The sequence below is a fragment of the Anolis sagrei genome, chromosome 4 (genome assembly GCF_037176765.1).
Source record: "Anolis sagrei isolate rAnoSag1 chromosome 4, rAnoSag1.mat, whole genome shotgun sequence".
NCBI lineage: Eukaryota > Metazoa > Chordata > Lepidosauria > Squamata > Dactyloidae > Anolis > Anolis sagrei.
The window spans coordinates 133,535,605-133,554,779 of record NC_090024.1 but is presented as its reverse complement, the minus strand read 5'-3'; the positions used below and the strand labels follow the sequence as shown (position 1 = coordinate 133,554,779).

Genomic DNA, 19,175 nt, shown 5'->3' with positions numbered 1-19,175 from the left:
TAATGATTTGACATGCGTAGAGATATCATTAGTCTTTATTATCTCTGTTCTAATCTACTGAAGTGAAAAGGACTAACAAAGCGACACTGGAATGTGTGTGCTATGTGCTTAAAAGGCAGTCTCAATGAAGTACAAAACTACAGCTGAACTTTCTGACCTACAGAGATCAGATAAATCCCATATGTATTATTCTTATGCTTTAGATACTTATATATTTTCTGTCATGGTGCCAATGTAGTGCAGTGGTTTGAGTCTTGGACTAGGACTTTCAGAAACCAAGGTTTGAATCCCAACAAGACCGGGGAAACCCACTAAGTGTTTTTGAAGAAATCACATTTCCTCAGCTTCAGAAAATAGCAATGGCACCCACCCACCCCCATCCCACCAACTTATTGTGCTAAAATGCCTGCTAGGTTCACCTTACGGTTGCCATAAATCTATAATAACTTGGAGTCACAGAATGTTCACAATAAGACAATATACCCATGAGGATTTTCTCATTAACATATTCTCATCTCAAACTAATTTGTTTTCTGTAGAAGTGAGCACATACCCAAGAGTCAGTTGTAGAGAAACACCTATCACCATAGAGCAGAGATGGCATTTTGTACAATTGTACATCATAATCTGCTTTCTGTATAAGAGAACTACAGACAGGCCTGGCAAATAAAGCAACTCTGACAGAAGGGAGGGTTTGTACTGAGCTGCAGTAGATTTTTTTCTGTATTTGTGCATACACATGAGACTGACAAACCCCTAGGACAGCCAGAAACACTTCTGTAGCAGGCTTGGCCTTATGCATTCAAGAGAAAAAAGCCATAAATAATTGCTCTCTCACTTTTTACTTTGCAAGTGAAAATAACAAAAAAAAATACTTGCAGTGTTAACTTTGTGTGCTTGAATGTATTTATTTATTTTTAGTGCAGATGAACATTCACACATTCATTATCCACCAATAAAGTTTCTCAGCAAATGTCAAAAATGTTACCACAATTTTTACCACTCTCGTTCCTTCTATTATATAATAATGGTTCAGACCACCCTAGCTCTGGAGAGACTAGAGCTTTGCTTAACTCCATAGCTTCCTCTTTTGGTACATTTCAGGGGAAGGAAACAGCATTACTGTAGTAGAGAGAGAAGATAAGGAAAATTGAGTATTGTTTCCCTCAACATGTTTTGCTTTGAGCTTGCACTAAGCTTAGTGTTAGTTGTTGTTTGTACTAGGCAGTGTGTCTATTTGTATGCTCTAATGCTTCTTCTTTTCTTTGCTTTTGTTGTATTTTTCCAGACCTCCGGCCTCTGCCTGATGTAGCCATGACAGGGAACTGTACCCGGGAATGCACAGAGTTTGGCCACTCTGACACCTGCTGGATGCCAGGTCAGTCCTCTCCAAGCCGGCGGCCCAAGAATGCCCTCAAACTCTCCACATTTGTGCCTTATCAAGACAGAGGGAGTCAAGAGCAAGTTGGGAATGGCAGCCCCAGACTCTCAGAAGAGCGCAACACCAAAATGGCTAACCTCCGCCTGCTCCCCACGTACAGTGCCTTTTCCAACAGTAGCCATGAGCCCTGCAAGGACTCCCCCATGGAGGAAATCCCTCTCACCCAGACCTCGGACTTCCAGACAGCCACCACACCATCATCCCAAACTGCCAAGCGGGAGATCTACCTGTGATACTGAGAGGGCCACACCTGACAAACACCACTGAGACCAATGTCTGGACCTCAAAGAAGAATAAAAAAGAAGGGACTTTTCAAACTGTGATGCTTTATCACTCGCATTGGCAGTTCTGTGCCTGCCAGGTGAGAATGCCTTGCCCAGGCCCTGGGCACAGGAACACTTTTGTAAACTCATTGCTCCCAGGGCAAGAGGACAACCTGAATGACCAAGTTCTCAGTAGAGTGGTCCCTGGATGTCTGGAAAGAGAGAGGAAGGAATCTAGGGAAGAGGGCTTGGCCTCATGGCTTCAGGGCTGGGGGTGGGGGGAAGGGCTTAGTTACCAAAGGTCCACGCAGACTTGGTGGAATCCATTGGGCACAGGGCTGAGGGCACCTGGCACAGGCACAGGGGGGAAAGCTCCCTCTCTCGTTACTGTAGACTCCTGTAAATATGAATCTTAGGAATGACATTTGTGTCCTGCCTGATCAAAATAATTATTGTCCTTGATACAAAAAGACGTTGAAACAAACAAAACAAAACCACAGGGAGCAATTTCCAGCTTGAATCTTTCACCACACAGAAGAGCACATGGGAGCAAGCACTTCCACCCCAGCCCACCCTTGCCTTCCACAGTGTAAATAAAGATGGGGTGCCAGCTGTTGAGGGGAGATGTTTGCCTGGTCAGCAGGACTGGGAAAGAAGGGCATTACAGAGATTTTAACCCCTAATCTCTTTCCAGATTTCAGCAACTCTTCCCATCAGGTGTGGAGGGAACCTTAGTGCTTACAAGTGTGGCTTTCAGTTGGTCCTCGTTTGCTCTTGCCCCGTGACCGTGGAGCTGGGTCAGTAGGAGTTGGAAGAGATTTCAATTCATCAGGTGGTACAAGCCCCTAAACCCCCAATATCTCTTCTTCTCCCAAGGCAGGGAATTCCCATGGGGTTACTGGGCCCCAGTGCCATGATTCTGGCCTTGATTTATCTGCCTGTAAGCCACCATTGCCTTTGTGAAATGGAGCTTTGACTCAGGGTTGCACAGGAGGCCAGGGGCCTCTGTATGCTGGAGTCACCCCCTCCCCTTCCTATGCCTTTAGAGCAGAGATCAGCCTCAAGGGCTCCAGTATTCTCTTCCAGTGCCACCAGTTTAGTCACCAAGTATCAGACTGTAGGAGCCCTGTCTGATGTCTTTCTAAGAGGGATCCACAAAACAGCAAGACTACCCTTATTGTGACTACTGCCACACAGCATTCCCAACCATGCCTTGGTGAAATTGACTCCAATAGTGGATGCCCTTGCCCAGGCTGGCTCAAAAGACCAGTCCTAATTGGGAAAGAGAGTACTCTTCCTCTTCCAGCCATATGTGAGATGCTCTAATGAAATGGTTCCTAAGGTCCCTCTTACTGTCCTTGACTTAGTCAGGCCTGACTCCATGTCGTCTAGTGCTCATGGCAATCTCTTCCCATCACTCTGCCCACCCTTACTAGGTGGTGTTTGTGGAACTTCACCCCAGTGTGCATGGAGAATGCAAGTTCATTAGCATAGTTTCTGGCCTGGAGCCTCTACCCAAACCAACTGATACTCTTTGGGCCCAGCATTGGCACCTGTGTACCCTGGGTGTTTTTTTCCTCTTGAGGGCCATAAGCCCTGTCCTTCCTCCCATGTGTTGTCATGGATCACAGATATGTTTCTAGATGTGTTGTAGAAGGTGAGCAGCCCACCTCCCTTACTTGCTCTGTCTCTGTTTAGGTTTCTCAGTTGCATGGATCTGAGAAGCAGAGAAGAAAAGCATCTAGTGGTATGTGCAGGGATATCACTCTTTCCTCTTTGTGCTACAATTCTGTGTGGGTATGTTAGGTACTAGAGGGGTGGAAGAGAGCAATCTATTCATTCCTCAGACCAAGGAGCCAGAATCAAAAAGATTATCTGTCCATGGGAAAGCCCATAGCCCCCCAAGTGTCATCTTTCCTTGTTAAGAAGATTGCTACCCTATTAGCATTTGACCATCTGGAGTGGGGATGCTTTGGCGTAGCAGAGGACAAAACACCAGCTTCCCCCTAGAACAAGCTGACACATGCCATAGGTTGCTAGCCCAGAATCAGAACCCTACATCTGAGGTCCTTGGTGACTTACAGTACTCTTGAGAGCAAAGCACTTCTTCCCTGCCCCCTACACACTTTGAGGCTCAAGACTGGTGCTGCAGCAGTCCACAAGGAACACGGTCCTTCCTATCCACTTTGGTATTAAAGATCTTAGCTGCATAAAGGTGATCTGTGGTTTAGAAGGAGTTCCAAAATGCCTGGTTCTTTCCTGGTCTATTCAGTTGATAGCAAGCACTGAGACTGATAGATAAAAGATTGTGTCAGCCCTGTCTAGGAAGGTGAACTTCAGCCACCCATCTCTAACCATATACCGCCCTGTAAGACACTTTAAAGTGCCACTGTAAGATGTGGAGAGGGGCAGGACCCCTCTCTCGATCTCTCTATTATTACTTCCCTACTGTCAAAGGCATAGGTGGGAGCCAGGCTTGCTGACAAGGGAATACCTGTATATCCAGGTAAGGTTATCACCTTTTGTTTTAATGAAATGTTTTATGGAATATAGGCTACAATTTAAAATATATATATTGTCCATGGGTTGGGCCTGTTCAGAAATAAATCATGTGGCCACTTCATGCATAGGCAGGCTAATCCAGACCTGTCCTTTGCTAATGGGTGTCCCAAGGCTGGCCTCATCCAACAGCCACCACCCTCTTTGGTCACACTTGCCACAGGGCCCGCTGGAGCAAAGTACGTGCTTGCTCAAGCAGGCTAAGGTTGCTTATTCCCCTACTAGCCAGGCCAATGCCAGTGACTTGGGTATTGGTGATAAACTCAGTTACTCCGCAATGGTCTACCAGATTCTTAGTAATTTGATAGGGGTTCTTTAGGGTTTTATCCCTGGGATATGGGGTAAATGTGGTTGCTGAGGGAGGGAAATGGAAATAAGAAGCCACATGACCTGGTTTCCTAAAGGAAATTTTAGACATAGGAATGTGAAAGATAATGTGAAGACAGGGACAAAGCAGGATTTGGTAGGAGTAGTGCCATTGAGGCCCATGGTAAGGAAAACGGACATTGCCACAGAGCAGAGAGATCCCACAAGATTGGAAGAGTGGGATCATCTCTAAGGGCCATGTTTCCACCAGGGAAGCTCATTTGCACAATTTAAAGCCAGAGTTCCTATGTGCACAGGGATAGGGGTGGAAGATGGGCAGGAAGAAGGCTGTGTCCTGCCTGCCCTGCCCTAGACAAGCACATTGAAGGGCAAGGGGAACAGTTTTCAGCACTGCACTAGGACAAGCCAGGGGTAAAACCAAAGGTGGGAGGCCAGGCACAGGCCAGCTGTGTAAGATGGAGCCAAGCAACCCCTTTGTAGCTCTTCGTGTTGGTTCTATTTATACGAGATTTCAGTTCCTTGCTTGTGATGCCTTGTTTTTTGTACAGTTTTATGTACATGCAGGTGTAGCTTTTTCTAAAAGGAGAAATCCTATGGCAGAGTAAAGAGTACCCACTATTTTTCAGATGGTGACCTATGTTTAGGTACTGCCTCTCTCTCTTGCTAAGGTTGTATTGCTCTCAATGTGATGCATTTCCCTTGCACTGGGAAGGCTTTGGGGCCTGGGGCTTAGTTCTCCCTAGGCACCGTGAGCACAATTGATTCCCTTGTAATCCTTTTTGTTTGGAGCCGTGAGCATGACACCTCGTGAGCCCTTTTCTGTTCTCTTCCATTCTGTTTGTTTGCTGAGCTGTCAGATGACAAACTCCACTGTAATTAGCCCTCCCAAAGCTTTACAATAAAAGTGTGAAAACTTTCTGGCTTGACCTGATTCATTGACTCTGCCTGTCATCTAGACTGGGTGTTGGATTATGTTGCAGTTTCTGAATGCAAAACCATATTATGTAGGCTATTGGGAATCCCCTTTAAAAAATATTTATCTATGTGTTGCTTTATGGGCGAAGTGGCTTGAGATAGTAGTGCTGGGAGGGACAATATTTCACATTTTTCCTATCCCCAGTGGCTCCTTCCAAGTTGTGACTCACAGGGCAGAGAGAAAGATACAAGAATTGTGTGTGTGTGTGTGTGTGTGTGTGTGTAGAATTCCAAAATACACAAAGAAATCTGTGGAATTCCAAAATACACAAAGAAATCTGACATTGTCCACATGGATGATTAAATGAGCAACACCTCACCTCTGTTAACAGGGGACTTGTAGCATGTGGCGAAAATCCTCCTTGCTTATTCTGTAGAGCAGGTCTTTTAAAACATTTCCACTTGGGACTCCTTTTGGCCCCAAAAATTATACGTGACCTCAGATATATAGGTATATAAAATAAATTTGACAATCAGACACTTACTGATAACTAATCAGCATGTGCAAAGCTTGCTAAACAGGCTGATTTTCTTCTTTATGAAGTACATCTGAAGCATCTTCTGCAGAGTCCACTGTAAACACTGCACAACAGATTTGTGTAAATGTCTAAAACAGCCAGTAGAAGGTGTTCAGAAAATTTTTACTGTTGCCAATTTTTTCAGGACCCCAACACTGAACTAAGGGGACCCCATTTGGGATCAGCCCACAGTTTAGGAAACAGTGCTAAAAAAAAACCAAGGCAAAAGAAAATTTGAAAAAATACCAATTGTATAGTTCTTTAAGTTGCTTTGAACCCCAATCCTGAGAAAAAGTATAGTAATAATAATAACAACAAAACACTCTTAGGGTATAACCAGCTTGCAGCCTGCACTTTGGCCACCTCCCTTTGTACCTTTGCGTGATTCAAATTGAGATACTGCACTGTCTTGTACATGGAGCTGCCTCTAAAGATTTCTCAGGTGATTTAAAACTTGCATATTTTTTTTTGAAATACAGCTGTTAAATGCTGGTGAGGACTGGCCAAGGGATAGTGCAAACAGTGTATAACAGGGCCAGGGAAGTGGAGAAAATGCTAACGGAGTACTAACTGATGACCTAGGGGCTGGGGACTAATCATTCTCGAAAACCTGCTGAAACATCTAGGTTTTCAGGTCCCTACAGATGGTGGACAGTGTGGGGGGCTTTCCTAATCTCCCTGGGGAGGGTGTTTCAAAGTCAGGGGGCCACCACCTAGAAGTCCCTCTCCTTCATCCCCATCAACCATGCTTGTGACGGAGGCGGAAGCAAGAGGAGGGCCTCCCCGACGGATCTTGGAGCCCATGCCAATTCATAGGGGGAGATGTGATCACAAAAATAGGCAGGGCCCAAACCATTTAGTGCGTTGTATGTCATAACCTGCACCTTGAATTGAGACCGAAAACTTAATCAGCAGCCAGTGGAGCTGCTTTAGTAGGGGCGTTGTACACTCGCTGTAATTAACCTGGCTGCCAGTCTTTGTACCAACTGCAGTTTCCAGGCCATCTTCAAAGGCAGCCCCATGTAGAGTGCATTGCAATAATCCAAAGATAGGCTATAGATTTCTCTGTTATCTTTCTCACAGAAAAGATGGCATGCTTTATTTTTCTACCTGTCAATCATTCCACCATCTGACAGCTTGAAACCTCTGCCTGTGCCTTTTACCCAAGTGGGCAATAGATAGCAGTCACTCCTTTGGGGAGTGGGAAACTTCTGATTTTTGAATTTGTGCCCTTGGAGAACATTTTTAGCAGTGCAACAAGATTTCTCTGATAAGGCACATTTGTCAGTAACAGTTTATAGTAAGCAATGTTAAGCTTAAATGACAAGAAAACCTTACCTGGATGTGGTTTCCTAAGAGAGCCCACTAGAAATGGTTGAAAGAAGTTGGGTCTGTTGCTATTGATTGTGTGGTTTATTGCTATGTCTGCAACATCCATATTCTTGGTTACAGTCCTTTCCAGCACAACAATGAATGGGGGATAACATGCTTTTCTTCTTCTTGGCAATCCTTTAATTTATCGCTATTATTTACTAATGTTGCAATTCCACCTCTTGTTTACTGTTATGCATCTATCCATGATAACTTTTATTTATAGCAATTTTATTTATAGCTATTATGTTTGAAGACTCAGTTCTGCTTCTCAGTTCTATAACCATCTGACAACTTGAGGTTTACTTTTGCCTTTTAGCCAAGTGGGCATTGACAATATTAAGAGGCAAAACATATTTTCCTGAAATTGAAGAGGCAATGCACTGCGATTGGCACACTGTGCAAATGGTAATTGGTTCAGTGCTACACTGTAATTGGTGCCATCTTGGACTACTCAAATGTATCAGGTTGAAGTCAGCATTTCCTTACCTAAGCTCCCTGCTCAGTGAAGTCAGACTCAGGGAAACCACCTTATACAGTGGAGGAAACACAACTGATGCAATTGTGCAGGACTTGATGGAGGAGCAATTTTAGCTCTAACTATCCTCCGCCACTCAAAGGGACAGCTTAAGGCCCTTCTTTAGGAGGATCTGTAAAGGTAAAGAAGGGAATTCATGGCTTTGTTGGCATCCCTGCTATACCTTTACCACATACAGGAAAACATGCACTTCCAGACTATTTAATCCCCAGACTAGCTAGCCTCCTTCCCCATATTGATCAAAGAAATGGAAATGCTTTCTTATTGTGAATTTATAATCCCGTTGAAAGGAAGGAGACTGGCTAGGCTCACAAAAGCCAGTCTTCCATCTGCTGTGGGGTAAACCAGTTTTGTCTTTTGACTCTAGCAGCCTATTCCCCAAGCGTTTCATAGCTGATAGATGATAGCTGATAGATGCAACTGAAAGTATGGAACCCTGCACAGACAGCCGGTCAATGCGACTTAAGCAACATGCAGTCATTGAATTCTTGACAGCAGAAGGTGTCACCCCAAAGGAGAGTCATCAGAGAATGCAAGCTGTTTATGGTGATTGTGTTGATGTGAGTACTGTGTGTCATTGGGCGAGTAAGTTTAAAGATTTTGAGGTGGGAACATCTGACTTGCATAACAAACAAAGACTTCAACGTCCTGTGACAGCAACCACCGAGTTTCACAAGCAAAGGGTTGACAGATTGATTCAGGATGATTGTCGTATCACTCAGAGAGAAATTTCAAGCATAATCAGCATTTCACAAGAACATGTGGGTCACATTATTGCTTTGCTTGCCTATCGGAAGATCTGTGCATGATAGGTACCCGATGAGAGAACTGTGAGACGCTGGTTGCAGAAACAGAGTGTCGACTTCTTTTGTGATGGCTTCAGAAAACTTGTTCATTGTTGGCAGAAAAGTATCAAATTGTCTGGTGATTATGTGGAAAAGTGAATAGTGGTACTTAAAGAGCACATTCTAAGGATTATTTCTGCATTTGATTTATTAAAATATTCCCATCCAAACCCAAGTAACGAAGGTGGAAGCATTACTTTTCATTCAACCCTCGTACTTCTTTATGATTCATACATATGCAGTTACAGTCAGAACCCTCTAGTGTCTTTGAGTCAGAGCCCTACTTCTGCCCTGTGCAGATGACTCTGGCAATTCCCACTTCAAACCCCAGTTCCTTTCTTTCCTCTATAGTAGCAGTGTCACTTAGGGATCTCTAGAGCATTTTTCCCTGATTCTTTTTTCTCCTTTAGCATTTCCCTTCTCATTTTTGTCCTTTCTTCTTTCGGTGTTTCCCTTTATTTTCTGCCTGGCAGTCCACCAATTTCCATTTCCTTGTGGATCGCAAGATAAAGTTACTGTATGCACAGTAATGTTTTCTGGACATGCATGTTCTCTTCATTAGCCCTCTGAAGAACATTGTGTTCAATTAACATTGTATTCAACTCACAAACAGATAAAAAAATACAACCACTATCAAAAATGCACACTACTACAGGACAAATTATAGTAACTTCCAAGTCCTCAACATCATCAAGATTCAAAGCCTTTTGATATACCCTCGGACACTTCCAAAGCCACAAACGCCACAAAAGAGAATCTCTCAACTGCCCTCCCAGTTGTTCTAACCAACTAGACAACTTGTCAGGGCAATTTCCAATCCTCTTTCAAGATGCATTTTTATTTATCTGGCAATTGAATTTTCACAGTGCCAAACTGCCTGCCTCCAGCTCTCTACCACTCCTTTGCTCCTTTCTGTCCAGCCTGGCAGGCAACATCAACAGACCTTTGTGCTCTACAGAACATCCCTCTCACCAACACAACTGAATTCTGCAATATGCCCACATTATTTATTTACCCCACCTTTCTCGACCCCAAGGGGAACTCAAGGCAGCTTACACATGGCAATTATTCAATGCTTTAAACCAGCATTTTTTAACCTGGGGGTCGGGACCCCTTGGGGGGGTCATGAGGGGGTTTCAGAGGGGTTGCCAAAGACCATAAGAAAACATATATTTCTTATGGTCTTAGGAACCTCTTTGGCAGAACCTGTCCTTCTCTTCCTTTTTGGGAACAGAAAGCAAATCCTCCCACCAAAAGCCCTCCTCCGATGTGATTGGCTGGCCTCTCATCCGAGGTGAGGGCTGTTTCTGAGACTTCAAGTGGGGAGGGGAGAGCAGGCATGCTTGGCCCATGGCAGCATGGTACACGTGCAGGCAAGGGAGAGAGTGCAAGGCTGGAGAGAGGCTCACAGCAGCAAGTCCCTTCAAGACATGGGGGTTCTGAGTGGGAAGTCTGGCTCAAATCTATTGTTGGTGGGATTCAAGGGGCTCTTTGATTGTAAGTGAACAATAAATCCCAGCAACAACAACTCTCAAATGTCAAGGTCTATTTCCCCCAAACTCCATCAGTATTCACATTTGGGAATATTGAGTATTTGGTCCAAGTTTGGTCCAGATCCATCATTGTTTGAGTCCACAGTGCTCTCTGGATGTAAGTGAAATACAACTCCAAAACTCAAGGTCAGTGCCCACCAAACCCTTCCAATATTTTCTGTTGGTCATCGGAGTTCTGTGTGCCAAGTTTGGTTCAATTCCATTGTTGGTGGAGTTCAGAATGCTCCTTGATTGTAGGTTAACTATAAATCCCAGCAACTACAACTTCTAAATGACAGAATCAACCCACCCACCAACCTCACCAGTATTCAAATTTGGGCATATTGAGTATTTGTGCCAAATTTGGTCTCGCGAATGAAAATACATCCTGCATATAAGATATTTACGTTACGACTCCTACCAGTAGCAAAATTACAGATGAAGTAGCAACGAAAATAATGTTATGGTTGAGGGTCACCATAACATGTGGAACTGTATTAAGGGGTCGCAGCATGAGGAAGGTTGAGAAACACTGCCTTAAACACATACAGCATTAAACTTAAAGTCCATTGAATTAAAATTTATATATATTAAAAATGTAAAATTACATTCAGTATTAAAATCATGCTATCTAAATTCACATTAAGCACATTGAGGTTCATCCAGCCATTTCAAGCTTTAGGATATCTACTCCATGCTTGCTAAGGGAGCAATAAAGCCAGTTCCTCTCCGCTAGTCCCACCTTGGCTTCTGCCACCACTACTGTATTTTGCACTGCTAAAGAGGGACAGGGACTTTTGTCTTATACTTGGTCTCAGAAACTTCAATACCTCCATTACAGCTAAAGGAAAACATTAGAGAGATGATATTCAATATGCTGGTGAAATTCTTGGGAGAAAATCAAGAGAGGCTGCAAATGGAGGTGACTAGAGAGTTTAGAATATGTTTGAAAGCAGCAAGCCAACAACAATGGCCAAGGGATTGCATAGTTTACTTCATTCTAAAACAGGTTAGAGACTGACTACTACAGGAGCAATGAATATCAAAAAGGGAAATTGGTGATGAAGGACATTCATATGAAAAACCTTCAGAAAAGAAAGAGTTATATATTTCTAACAGAAAGACTTAAACAAAAAAGAACCCTTTTAAGATGGGAAAAGTTAAAAGACTTATCTCTGAATTTCCAGCTGTTTCTAAACATAAAAGAGTGTGTATACTAATTTATGTGAAAGATCTCTTGATTCAAAAGAAAGAACCAAAGGGTAGAAATGTAAGCGTACAAACAGAAAGTCAAGGTATCAAAATACTGGTAGTAAGACTATGTGCACCAAGTGAAAACAAGGAAGAATTCCATGAAAACTCAATGGAAAAGAATTTAAGTTACACCCAAGCTAGATGGATATTTATGGGTGACTGAAATGAGGTAATTTCTCCTTCACTAGATAGAAAATTGAGGGGGGAAACCCTATAGAGCTGAAGAAAGCAAACTCCCAAAAACATGTGTTTTAAAATGTTATAGTTAATATGGGATTAGTGGGTGTCTGGAGATTAAAATATGGCAATGGTTTCAACTGTACATTTTACTTGGACAGAAATAAATCATTTTCCAATATGTTTTGACACCCAACATCTTAGAAACATGAATCCCCAAAATTAAAATTTTATCTAAAACATTCTCAGACCATAATTCTATAGTGTTAAGATTGAGAAAGAAAAAACAACCTTCAGGTAGAAGTTAAATTAGTCTGTTTTGAAAGATGAGTTGATTATATAAAAAGTAAAAGGGAAACTAAAAGACTTTTTGGAAAATAGTATGAATTGAGAAATGGAAATGAGAACTGTAAGGGGTGCTAGAAAAGCATATGTCATGGCCTGTTTATACAACAGAATGCAAAACTCAAAAAGAAGAAGAAGAAATTAATAGAAAAGAAGAAGAAGAAAGGGGATGCCATACCAATAATAAAAAGACTGATAAATCAAATTAAGATTCTATAAACACAATGAACAATGTAAAATGACAGTTAATGAGATGTAAACTGTGATTTTAGAAACCCATCTGCCAAAAATCAAAGGTGGAAAGAGGGGCCCAACCAGATTGTCATCACTGTCTCTAATTCCCATTTCCCAATCACATATGTTGGCTCCCAGGGCAAACACCAACCCTGAAACTTAGTTATGCAGACACATATATAACCCTTCTGTCCATCTCTGTTGGGATCAGGTGATCCTATGACATTTCAGAATATTCCTGGGAGTCAAAGGAGATACCCACTCCCACAAACAAACCTTTACTTAGTAACAATATATTTTAGTATTGTACAAGGACAAGGACGGAATAAACAACACACACAGTGATTCTAAGTTATGTTCCTTAAGAGCGAAGGACAATGCACTGTTGCTGATTCCGGGAAAGCCACAACTCAACATTCACAGTAGAATAATAATAATAATAATAATAATAATAATAATAATCTTTATTTAATACACCGCCACCATCTCCCCAGTGGGGACTCGGGGCAGCTTACGCGAGGCCAAGCCCAACAGCATATTACAATAAAGTAAAACCAAAACACAATAACAACACAGTAAAATACATACAGCATATGAGTACAAAGACGATAAAGCAAAATCATACACAGTAAAATAACATAACATAACAATGCAAGATAAAAACTAAGATACTAAAAATACTAAAATCAGGATGAGATAGGGATGGAGCAGATTGTTTGTGGGGGAGAAAAAGCCTTCACAACTTCTGAAGGCAAGGGAGATGTACAATTGCACAGATTTTCTGCTCCACAAAGTTGTTTTAGGAATATGGGGGCATTTTTCAAAAACTGGAATAGACCAGTTCTAGTTTTGGGAGGGTAAAACAACCCAAAACAGATGTGTTGCCCTCTAAGTTGATGAAATTAGTCCCTTTGGCCTCATAGGGTCTTGACAACATACACAGCCCCTGCACTTACTTGAAACATAAAGACATCCATGAACCTTAGGTAAGACTCATGTCATCTCACAAATTCTTGCTTATGTGTTTCATTAAAGGCCTTGAAAAGTCCGTAGGTTAAGCATCATATATGTAAGTCTCTTGCTCAAAAAAGGGCAGTATTATCATAAATGACTTTTCAATAACTTTAAAGCGTAGGTTCCTTTTATTGCAATTTCCAGTGTGAAAGGGTGCATCAGATTACAGAAAACCATTTAGACTGTGCCATCGTGCCTGGGGGCTATTATTCTCAATAAAGGAGGGATGGACATGGCATCTTCCCTCCAGGGGATTGCTTCTTGCCCTCCTATAGGAAACTGGAACTCCCAAAAACCCAAAATGCTGTAAATAGCTCAAAATAAGTTTTATTTATCACAAAGTCATTTCTTCAAAGCAATGAGCTGGAAAACTTTAGAGGGGTGAAGAAAAACATACGTTACATTCTCAATTAGTCCTGGGTCCAAGGGGTTTGAAGCTGAGAAGCCTCACCAAGTTTCCTCCTTCCTCAAAGGCTGTGAATGCCGGAGCAAACCACAACCCCAGTTCAGATGGCCTATGTTTTGAAGATTCAGGATCTTCCTTTGGTGCCAAAAGAACCGGCTTGAAGGCACCTGGGTCTCAATAATTGTCCAGGACGATCTGGACATAAAGCATGAGTCCCAGGGGTAAAAAACCTCAGAACTGGTGTTAAGAGGTAACTTAAATCAGGGTCCTTTAGAATCATGTCTTTTACTTACGTCCATCTGGTACGAACTCTGATGGCAGAATGAAGAAGAAAAAGGAAGTTCTCCCCTCTTGCAGGAAGAGGTGGAGTCAAACAGTACTGATTGACAGCTACAAGCAACCAATCCATACAACTATACATAAGCAGTGTAAAAAGGGGCAGGATTAAGCATGATACAACATTGTATTGTCGCAGGCTTTCATGGCTGGAATCACTAGGTTCTTGTGGGTTTTTTCGGGCTATATGGCCATGTTCTAGAGGCATTTTTCCTGACGTCAGGAAAAATGCCTCTAGAACATGGCCATATAGGCCGAAAAAACCCACAAGAACTCATGATACAACAGTTTAAGTCTTACAACTAACAGTTCTATACATAGGTGGCGCCACTCACGCCGTCACATAGACATACAGAAATACAGTTTTTATGGTCAATAAAGGCTTGTGTTGACTTCCTTCTTAAGGAATGTTGCAAATGTTTCTGTTCTCACTGTCCCAGTTCTTATCAGAGTTTACTTTTCATTTCTCATTAACAACTTGTAATCATAGTCCAGCAAGGAGGTAGTTAGTCATTGCAGGCCTGGGTCTTTTACTGGTGTTTCCAATATTATTAGCTCCATACATCTTCCATTCATTCCCACACATCATATTAAATCCACATTTATAAAATCTGCACATTAATTTTTTGTGAGAGTATTTCCCAGAAATCCTGGACACACAGAAGTTAGCTGCATAGTTTGTACTTCTTCCCACCCTTTCTCTGTGAGCCAGACTAGCTTTTCTCTTTGAAAATACAATTTAGGACCATTATATCTGATCAACCACCAACTGAAGTCACCCAGAGAGACCCACTTTTGTGTATCCTTGCTTGTTTACTATGTGTGACACATTTTCTTCAGCTGTGATGCCCCAAATATTAAATATTGTCTATTGCTGTGCTCTTGAAAGATGTAAACAAATATATTTAACCAATCCTGGCTTGTTTTCATCTGCCCAATGATTTAGTATTTTCATTCTTGCTTTAAGATTTGTTCTCTCATTCTAAATGTTTATGTCTCCTAATTGCTATTGGATTTTAATTTATAAAAGCATTTTCCTGTGTTGCCTTGAAATAATTGGATTGATCAGACAGGACAGAAGCGTACTAAATGGCAGATAAATAGAACTCTTTAAAAATCCAATACTTAAATCTAATAAAATATCTAGAAATATAAAATATTTTAAAATGACAGATGACCCAGATAAATGTTTCTTTTATGCATTCTGCATAATTTGTTTCTGAAAACCCCAGAAGTCCAGCCTCTTGCACAGGAGTCGAGATCAAGCTCTTGATACATATTGATTCAGATGCTATATTATGACCAGAATTAAATGAAATGTGGGAAATCAGTGTGGGAAGCAAGCAGCATTTATTCACTTTTAAGAATTCAGAATTCCTGGAATACTTACAGCATGCCTGAAAGTTGTTAGCTTTTAATATTAAAGGCACACAAATAAGCTCAACTGAAATGAACACATTTTAATACTAGCTAGAGGCACCACTGTTTACATGAATATGGGTAGGCAAACCTACAGTCCCTAAAGGCCAGATTCACAAAGAAGCCTCATTTCATCCCCTAGAGAAGACATGTTTTCTTGGAAATTGGTGGGTGAGACTGTGGGTACTAGTTTCTTAGGTATGGAGGCCATACTGTACATGTACACAGGTAGAACGTATAGCCTTACATGGAACTTTCCCCATGGCCATATATATGATACTTTCAGAGGCAGGCATAGTCGTTCCTCCACCACAGGGAAGGCCATACTTGTCCCACCTCATCCAAGCTGGAGGAGGAGAGTAAATGTCTTTTAGGATAACATGGAAAATGTATGACTCTTACCTAATAGGCCAGAATAGAAGCCTGGGAAGACAGTAAGGCAAACCTCCATTTTGAGAGTGTCTGCCAGTAAAGCAGCCATCTTGAGGGTGGATAGATAGAAGATGAGAGGAGTTGGAGGTCTCCTGGGATTGGCTAGAGCTGAGGAGGAGGAGGAGGAGCCAAGTCTTGGGAGGGAAAAGATTTCAGCTTCTGAGAGAGAGAAGAGATTTGGGAATTGGAGGGTGAAGAAGTGGGTTTTGAGACTGGGTATTTCTGAGAGTGTGTGTGTGTGTGTGTGTGTGTGTATGTCAGACAGGGCTGATTCAACTAAACAAGAAAGGTCAGGCAGCATCCTGATTACTTATGTGAGATAACACAAGATAACACAAGGGATTTGCTCTCTAGTTTGAATAAGTTAGCTGTAAGGACTCTGGGGAGAGTTGGCTAATTACTCAGAAGACAGCCTGGGATAGGTTAGTCAAGATCTCATTGCTATTTCGCTGAAGTAGAGTGAGGGATTTTTTTTTGTAACCAGTAGCTATATCTGCTCAAGATCCTGCAAGGAAGACTCCAGCAATACATGGAGCGAGAGTTGCCAGATGTTCAAGCTGGGTTTAGAAAAGGCAGAGGAACGAGAGACCAGATTGCCAATATCCGCTGGATAATGGAGAAAGGCAGGGAGTTTCAGAAAAACATCTACTTCTGCTTCATTGACTATTCTAAAGCTTTTGACTGTGTGGATCATAATAAATTGTGGCAAGTTCTGGGTGGGATGGGCATCCCAAGCCACCTTGTCTCTCTCCTGAGGAATCTGTACAAGGACCAAGGAGCAACAGTCAGAACTGAACACGGAACAACAGACTGGTTCAAGATTGGGAAAGGCGTACGGCAAGGCTGCATCCTCTCACCCAACCTTTTTAACTTGTATGCAGAACACATCATGCGATGTGCTGGGCTGGATGAATGCAAAGCTGGGGTGAAAATTGCTGGAAGAAACATTAACAACCTCAGATATGCAGATGACACCACCCTGATGGCCGAAAGCGAGGAGGAGCTGAGGAGCCTTCTAATCAAGGTGAAAGAAGAAAGCGCAAAAGCCGGGTTGCAGCTAAACGTCAAAAAAACCAAGATTATGGCAACAAGAATGATTGACAACTGGAAAATAGAGGGAGAAATCTTGGAGGCTGTGACAGACTTTGTATTTCTAGGTGCAAAGATTACTGCAGATGCAGACTGTGGCCAGGAAATCAGAAGACGCTTACTTCTTGGGAGGAGAGCAGTGTCCAGTCTCGATAAAATAGTGAAGAGTAGAGACATCAGACTGGCAACAAAGATCCGCCTAGTCAAAGCCATGGTATTCCCTGTAGTAACCTACGGATGTGAGAGCTGGACCTTAGGGAAGGCTGAGCGAAGGAAGATCGATGCTTTTGAGCTGTGGTGCTGGAGGAAAGTCCTGAGAGTGCCTTGGACTGCGAGAAGATCCAACCAGTCCATCCTCCAGGAAATAAAGCCTGACTGCTCACTGGAGGGAAAGATACTAGAGACAAAGTTGAAGTACTTTGGCCACATCATGAGGAGACAGGAAAGCCTAGAGAAGACAATTATGCTGGGGAAAGTGGAAGGCAAAAGGAAGAGGGGCCGACCAAGGGCAAGATGGATGGATGGCATCCTTGAAGTGACTGGACTGACCTTGAGGGAGCTGGGGGTGGTAACGGCCGACAGGGAGCTCTGGTGTGGGCTGGTCCATGAGGTCACGAAGAGTCGGAGACGACTGAACGAATAAACAACAACAAAGCTATATCTGTGAGATTAGCTCTGTTTGTAACCAAGTCAAGAAACTCTTTTCTAAGCAACCATTAAGATATTGTGCTATAGTAACAACTCAAGCGTTTGTGCCTCTCAAAAGAAGTCAGTTATCTGTTTTTATTAATAAACCTTTTATCTGTTTGACTTTTAAGAAGCCTCTATCGTTACTCATACCATTGGTAATTCTTGAGTAGAATTTCCAGTCAGTTTAACAACCTGATACCACAGAAAGGTTTCATATCCAAACAGCCATTTTGGGAGCTAAGGGGAGAGCTGTGTTGGTAGAGAAGGGAAAAGTTTATGTCAAAGACTCATTTTAAAAATCCTAAGACATTTTCGGTTGGTGGCAGCATTAAACCAAAAGAAGACTGAAGCAGTGTTCACTCTAGCATTACACACATCTAACATCATCTCACTACCATACTATTGCCCAGTGGTATTATATTTATATAATACTTTACAGTGGTGTTCAGCTGTGGGATATATTATAGTATATCATATGATCCTTTATATTGATGTCCAGCAGTGCGATATACATTGATATTTGGTGTTAGATTATAAGGGGGATTTCCTGGGATTCCTTCTTTCGTTATATTCCACCTCATCCAAGCTGGAGGAGGAGAGTAAATGTCTTTTAGGATAACATGGAAAATGAACATTCTTCCTTACCACACACTGAACAACTTGAGCAAACTGCAAAATATCTCACTGCTTTCAACAAGTTTCTAAGACCCAGTGCAAAAGGGACTGGTTGACCTTTTTGCTGCCCACCACTCAATGCTGGTGAAGTGGGAACACCTAATGCCAAGAGCCCCCAACACAAAAAGAGGGCCCTTGCTCAGAGTTAAAACACAGAAATGCAGAGGATCAGTAACTTAGGTTTTGCTATTCTGTACAACCTACGTGTCTGCATGGGATACATTCTTGAACTTGCAATGGAAATAAAACATTATGAATAATAATAAACTCTACTGAAATGAATTATTTTCATTAGAAATTACCAGAGTGGTCCTGGAGGACCTAGGAATTTTCTAGGTCCTCTAAGGTAACTGTATTGTCACTTCTGGCAAAAGCATACCATAAAATTGCCTAAAAGACCTAGACAATTCCTTGAGAGGGCCTGTATTGCTTGAAGTGGGTAGGTGACACTGTGGGTACCAGTTCGCCAGGTATGGAGGCCATACTGTACACGTACATAGGTAGAAGTTATAACCTTACATGGAACTTCACATTCCAGTAGCACTTTCCCATAGTCTGCCTCTTTTTTTTCAAAATAGTTTTTATTTCAGGACTTTAGGATATGGGACTGGGAAAGATAATAATAATAATAATAATAATAATAATAATAATAATAATAATGGGGGAAATAGAAAAAAGAAAAGGAAAAAAGAAAAAAAAGTCTCCAAAGAAAATTACTTGACTTCCAATCTTTTC

At 42.1% G+C, this 19,175-nt stretch overlaps 1 protein-coding gene across 4 annotated transcripts in view; it reads left to right on the top strand.

The window, feature by feature from the left end:
* Positions 1-5,506, top strand: part of PCDH1 (protocadherin 1) — a 142,955-nt gene extending 137,449 nt beyond the window's left edge. For 3 of the 4 annotated variants that reach the window (XM_060774266.2, XM_060774265.2, XM_060774268.2), the window contains exon 5: positions 1,289-5,506. In XM_060774266.2, coding sequence (XP_060630249.1) covers positions 1,289-1,674 — 386 coding nt within the window. In that variant the 3' untranslated portion in view covers positions 1,675-5,506. The remainder of the gene's footprint in view (positions 1-1,288) is intronic. The other variant, XM_060774267.2, reaches the window with a different exon arrangement.
* Positions 5,507-19,175: the final 13,669 nt, after the last annotated feature.